This window comes from Puntigrus tetrazona, chromosome 7 (genome assembly GCF_018831695.1).
Source record: "Puntigrus tetrazona isolate hp1 chromosome 7, ASM1883169v1, whole genome shotgun sequence".
Classification (NCBI taxonomy): domain Eukaryota; kingdom Metazoa; phylum Chordata; class Actinopteri; order Cypriniformes; family Cyprinidae; genus Puntigrus; species Puntigrus tetrazona.
In genome coordinates, this window is record NC_056705.1 from 16,720,668 (window position 1) to 16,726,415 (window position 5,748).

The 5,748-nt window shown below is 39.1% G+C and overlaps 1 protein-coding gene across 1 annotated transcript; it reads left to right on the forward strand.

Moving 5' to 3' along the window:
* Window positions 1–1,949: 1,949 nt before the first annotated feature.
* foxb1b (forkhead box B1b) lies at window positions 1,950–4,395 on the forward strand. The gene has a single exon (XM_043244098.1). It carries the CDS (start codon window positions 2,260–2,262, stop codon window positions 3,148–3,150), a length of 891 nt encoding a protein of 296 aa, XP_043100033.1. The 5' UTR covers window positions 1,950–2,259; the 3' UTR covers window positions 3,151–4,395.
* Window positions 4,396–5,748: the final 1,353 nt, after the last annotated feature.

Sequence of the window (5,748 nt, forward strand, 5' to 3'; positions counted from 1 at the left end):
CAGTCTTACCCTGTGCTCTAGTGGTCAAGGGTTAACTGCAGCATCTCTACACACACACACACACACACACACACACACACACACACACACACACACACACAGCAGCTAGGTCGGAAAATACTGGATAATTCAGTGCTTCCTTCTTTTAGGTGTATGCCTACTGATGGCAACAATAAAAGACAACAATAATAACACAGATTAAATATTTACTTGTCTATTAAAGTTATAAACTGACTTAATCTGAGCTAATAAGCTTTCCTTTTTAATGTTAAGAAGTTAAAAAGTAGTGAGAAGAGGTTAGAAAAGATTTTTATATTCATACAATATTTATAGAATGAGCGCTGGAACTGCAAATAATTTTTTCATGTTTTATGGGGTGTTTAGAAATCATTTCTCAAATTAAGTGTTCCATTATGAAAAGACAAAAGAAGTCCCTAGTTTGGTTTATGATTTATGAGCTCAGCCTTGACGTCACCTCCCCCCAAAACCAATTATGACAGTCCTCGTCTGCTCAGGACTCATCTGCTTACACACACTTTCTCTATAATGCCAGGACTGCAGATTATGTGGGTTATATCCCAGTGCTATATTTATCGATGAAGATTAAAATTAAAATTAAAATTACAAACAACTCTCTCTATACGCGTGGCGATTTTTACATCTCATAATAGGTACGTTTCAATTAGTCTCTTCGATTGTACCGATGATCTGGATAATGCTCTTTCAAACACCAATAGCCTACAACAAAATGCATTTGTTAAAAGTTATTACGTAGGCTAACCGAACGTATTAGGCCTAATCACAAACATATTTAATTAACCATAAATAGTTATAAGATATGCAGCAGTTATCCTCCTCACGACGATGCTCTAAATAAGAAAGATCTGGACTTTCACAGAACTGGTGATAAATGTCAAGGCGGTTATGGATTTAATTGAAACTCATTTAGAATTTGGATGCGTTCGATCGGAAGCTGTGTTCCGGCGTGTAGCGCAATAGCGCGCGTACGCGGACGAATTCCGTTCATCGGAAGTGAACGGGACGCTGTCCGCGTGCGGTCTGAGGGATCGTCCACAGCATACATCGTAAAAGATCGAGGGACTTCAACGAACACAGTCGAGTGGGCTGTCACACCTCCTAAAGAAACGCAAGTACAGAACACTGCTCTCTAAAAAATACCCAGTTAAAAGTACAATATAAAGTCTTAAAGTTTATGTAAAACGGAACGTGCCTGTACGAAGTCGCACGTTTTAGAACTCTAAATTTAGCCTGATTAGTGACAAAGACAGTCTAGATGAAATTTAAATTTGATGGAAATTACGAAACTTAAATAAATCATAAATAACAATAGCGTATTATTAGCCAATTAAATATAATAGCCTATGAAAACGCGTTGTAGGTTAGTATACATTTTAAATAGGCTAGACTGAATTAATACACAGCGTTTATTTTAATATCAATTAGGAAAATGAGAAAATAACATTTGAAAGAGGAAATAAGAACAAAAAATTAAAAGTTAAGCTTCGGAATAAAATTGTAAATAACGTCGATAATATTTTAATTATCGAAAAAAATAGCTATAATTATCGCAAAAAAAAGCCAGTCACCTCAAAGTCGCTAACCAGCCTTAACTTAACGGTTTAAAATATAATTTTTTCCTTAAATGACTGGCAATCTATTTTCTGTGTAGGCCTGCTATTTACAAAACTTCACGTGCACAAGAGCCAAATGCCATAACCTCTGATCCGGCCTCCTCTCGCAGGGCTCGGTTCTCAGGCAGAGATGCGTGTTATTGGTTCAGCGGGTCGCGCGAAAGAGGTGTAAATGAAAACTGTTTAGAAGACAGTGCGCGCGCCCCTCCTTTTGAGGAAGATTGCCATGTGACAACGCAGAGGGCTCTTGAGGAGACACGGAAAAAGGGGGACAGACGCTCGCAGACTTTAGCACGCACAGAGAAGTCCGGGTGAGACCACGAGAGAGACTTTGAGATTTTGATTCCGTGCTGAAGTCACAGCCTAGCCTACGGACAGCAGTTGACAAAGTCCCAAAACAAACGAACGAAACGCGCTGCATAGGCCTTACTTGCTCAAAACTTTTTTTTTTTTTACAAGAATGGATATTAAGTGAGTGTCAGCTGAAGCACCTGTATTTATTAAGATGCCTGATTTTTTACTTCGGATCAGTGTGCGATTTTTAACAAACTCGGCGTGTTTTGAAGGCGTTCACCACTGAACTCAAGCTAATAGTTCGCTCGGGAAAATGCCTCGTCCTGGAAGAAACACGTACAGCGATCAGAAGCCGCCCTATTCCTACATTTCGCTCACCGCTATGGCCATTCAGAGCTGCCCGGAGAAGATGCTCCCGCTCAGCGAGATTTACAAGTTCATCATGGACAGGTTTCCTTATTACAGGGAGAACACGCAGCGCTGGCAGAACTCACTTCGCCACAACCTTTCCTTCAACGACTGCTTCATCAAGATCCCGCGGAGACCGGACCAGCCGGGCAAAGGCAGTTTCTGGGCTCTCCACCCCAGCTGCGGAGACATGTTTGAAAACGGCAGCTTCCTGAGGCGCCGCAAGAGATTCAAAGTGATGATCGCCTCCGAGCACCTGCAGAAACCCTCAGACGCGGCGCATTACCTCCAGCAACAAGCGAAACTCAGAATGACCGCTTTAGGATCGCATCTACCTCAGATGACCGGCTACAACTTGAGCATGTCGCAACCCTCCACTTTCAAACACCCTTTTGCCATCGAAAACATCATTGCCAGAGATTACAAAATGCCAGGAAGCCTTGCGTTCTCCACCATGCAGTCCATGTCAACGGGTTATCAGATACACAATCAGCTGACCACGGCGTGGCCCCACATGTACAGCGGTAACGTGATAGATGCTGAGTACGCTGCCTATGGAGTACCGCTCAAATCCCTGAGTCATGGCGCGCAGAGTTTACCGGCGATCCCCGTGCCAATCAAACCGGCTCCCGCGTCGGTCGCGTCCATCCCGGCGCTGCACGCGCACCTCCCGGCGTTCCTCTCCGGCTCTCCACAGTCCCTCAGCCCGGCGTCTCCCAGCCAGAGCAGCCCCGCCGCACCGAGCCCGACCTCGCTGCTCCATTCAGTCGCCGTGCACTGTCAAGAGGTCACTTAAAACTTTAGGAAGGACTTCCAACTTTCCGTACACATCCGCCCTGATTCACTGGCACCGACAATAAGGCAAGACAAAACTGACAAACCATCTTATCCGAAATAGATAAAAAAGTGACTATTTCAAAACGCAGTGGAATTAAATATAACTCAATTTGACGTATATGTCATAAATTTAGGCTACCTCATATTATCAAAGGTCAAGTATCCTGTTCAAAATGCACAACGGACTACGAAAGCGTTCATTAAGCAGAATCACAAAGACGACCGTTCTCCGTGTAGATAATCTTTTGTGTAATTTGATGTTTTGGGCTATTTTTTAAACCACGAAGTTTCATCGAAAGAAACAGATAGAGACTGAGGATCGCACGTATATAAGCACAGATGCTGCAGGGGTTTCCGTGTGGCAGTGTAGAAATATAAAGATGGAAATACGACGCACTTTTGGTGTGACTTTACAAATGTCGAAAGAGATGTTGTTCTGTGAACAACGCTCAGCCTAATTTATCCGCTTCGTTGAAAATATAGTCAAAGCTGTTGTATATATATATGTTTTCTGTATGATGTTGACATGCTCTGATGTACTAGCATGCTGCTTTTCACGTATACCTGAAATAAATTATAACCATTCTCATCAAAGCACATTAAAATATCCCGAGACTCTTGCCATTTTAGTTTGCAGGCTATAAAATAGTTGCTCAATATTGTATTATTAATGTTGCGGAAATTTGTTTTAATGCATGGTAAAGCAATAGCAACAACCACGTAATAATAATAGAAATAATAAACATAATAATTAACAAAATGTCTTAATAGCACAATTATGTGTTGTAAATTGCTTTTGTAAATTAAAAGGAACAGACAAACAATACTGAGCTCAAAATACACTTGTTGGGCCAATGGTTAAGAGTGTAAGCAAGAACTTTGTTTGAACGTTTTGTATTGCAGAAATGTAGTAAAATCTGAGGGGAAATTATGAATTAAAAAAAAAGCATGCCTACATAATTTATTTAAAATCACTGAATCTGAATCAAGATTGATTTATATGTATAGTAAGTCACGTGGTAAATGAACAAAGCTGCTTTTGCACATTTCGCTTAATCGGTGAAGTTGCATCCTTTTCAGAAGTCATATGTGTGTTCCTACACTACAATAGCTAATAATGTAATAAAAAACAGAATTTAGTAAAAAAAAAAAAATTGCATGAATGTCGCTGCCATTAAGAAAAGATCAGTGGCATTTAAGAAGTGCCTTAAGAGAAATACCACAAGAACACTTCAAAAAACATTTCACAAAATAGATACTTTAAAATTAAGACAAAGTATTTGTACACTTTCTGGTCTGCTAAACTTTACTGAAACATGTCCAAATATAGATGATGTGGTTACAGATCTTTTTTCTTTGTTTTTTTGTTTTTGTTTTTGTTTTTACATTTTAAGTGTGGCTCAAATTTCCGAGTATTCTGACCCCACATAAACTATTTTTAAACTACGAACTGTAGGTTATGACCCAAGAAATGTCAAGAGATCTTCACTCACTTGTGCCTTTTTACCTTTAACTTAAAAACGTTTTGTCCATCAAAATAAAAAGCAATTTTTTCTGTACACTTACTTTAATAATAACTCAGTTAATTACTCTGAATAATTGACAACAAGACTTTCTTCAGTTGTATTTGCATCAGTATAAGACATGTACAACAGTAAATCTGAACAGTGACTTTACACCACACTCTCAGAAATAAATGTGCAAAAGCTGTCTCTAAGGCCGTACCTTTTCAAAAGGTACATGTTTGTACCTAAAGGGTCCATTTTGGTACTAATAGTACATAAAGTGTACATATTTGAACCTAATAGGTACAAAAGGTACTGCCTCAGTGACAGCTTTTGTACCTTTATTTCTTTGAGTGCAAAATAAATTAAATTTTTTTTTTTTTTTTTTTTTTTTTTTTGTACGTCTTTACGTTTAAATACAACTGGAAAAGGCAGCTTTGAAAGCTTAAATTCAGTACCGATGACACAACATCGTTTGGATATTGTAGATTTTAATTCTCTTTGTTTTGCCTAGGTGACAGCTATATTTTGTATTCATTCTATGTTGTTTGTTCAGTATATATAACATTTCGTACCCGACTTTAATTAAAAGAATGCATTAAAATGGAGAAACATCCAAGGTAATTAGCATGTGTAATTTATCCATTTCTTAATGCATATGGGCAGTGGCCTGAATAATGAGACAGCCTTAACCCGGGACACAAGAGATGGAATGAACAGCAACCTGTTATTTATCACTAGAAAAACTAATGTCATCAAGATTGAAATCAACTCGCAGAACTTATTTGGAGGGATGTTTTGCCTGCAGTAAGCTAAATAGCCTTATTTATTTCTTTCGGCGATGTTATTAATTTGGGGCGTGCATATTTATGAGCAAAATACCTGAACATGCTCAGGCAGGGGATGGCAGGGATATTTATATGGCCATAAATCAACAAGCTGGGGAGAGAGTGAAAATCAAACACACACACAAAAGACTTTGCGCCTTCGTAAGTCTTTAAAGACCTGTTTAACCAAAATAGCGGTTACCACTCTTCAGTAACCGCCTTATT

Bases quoted from the DNA above. Each gene is read 5' to 3' on its own strand.
- foxb1b (XM_043244098.1), top strand. From the start codon at position 2,260: ATGCCTCGTCCTGGAAGAAACACGTACAGCGATCAGAAGCCGCCCTAT.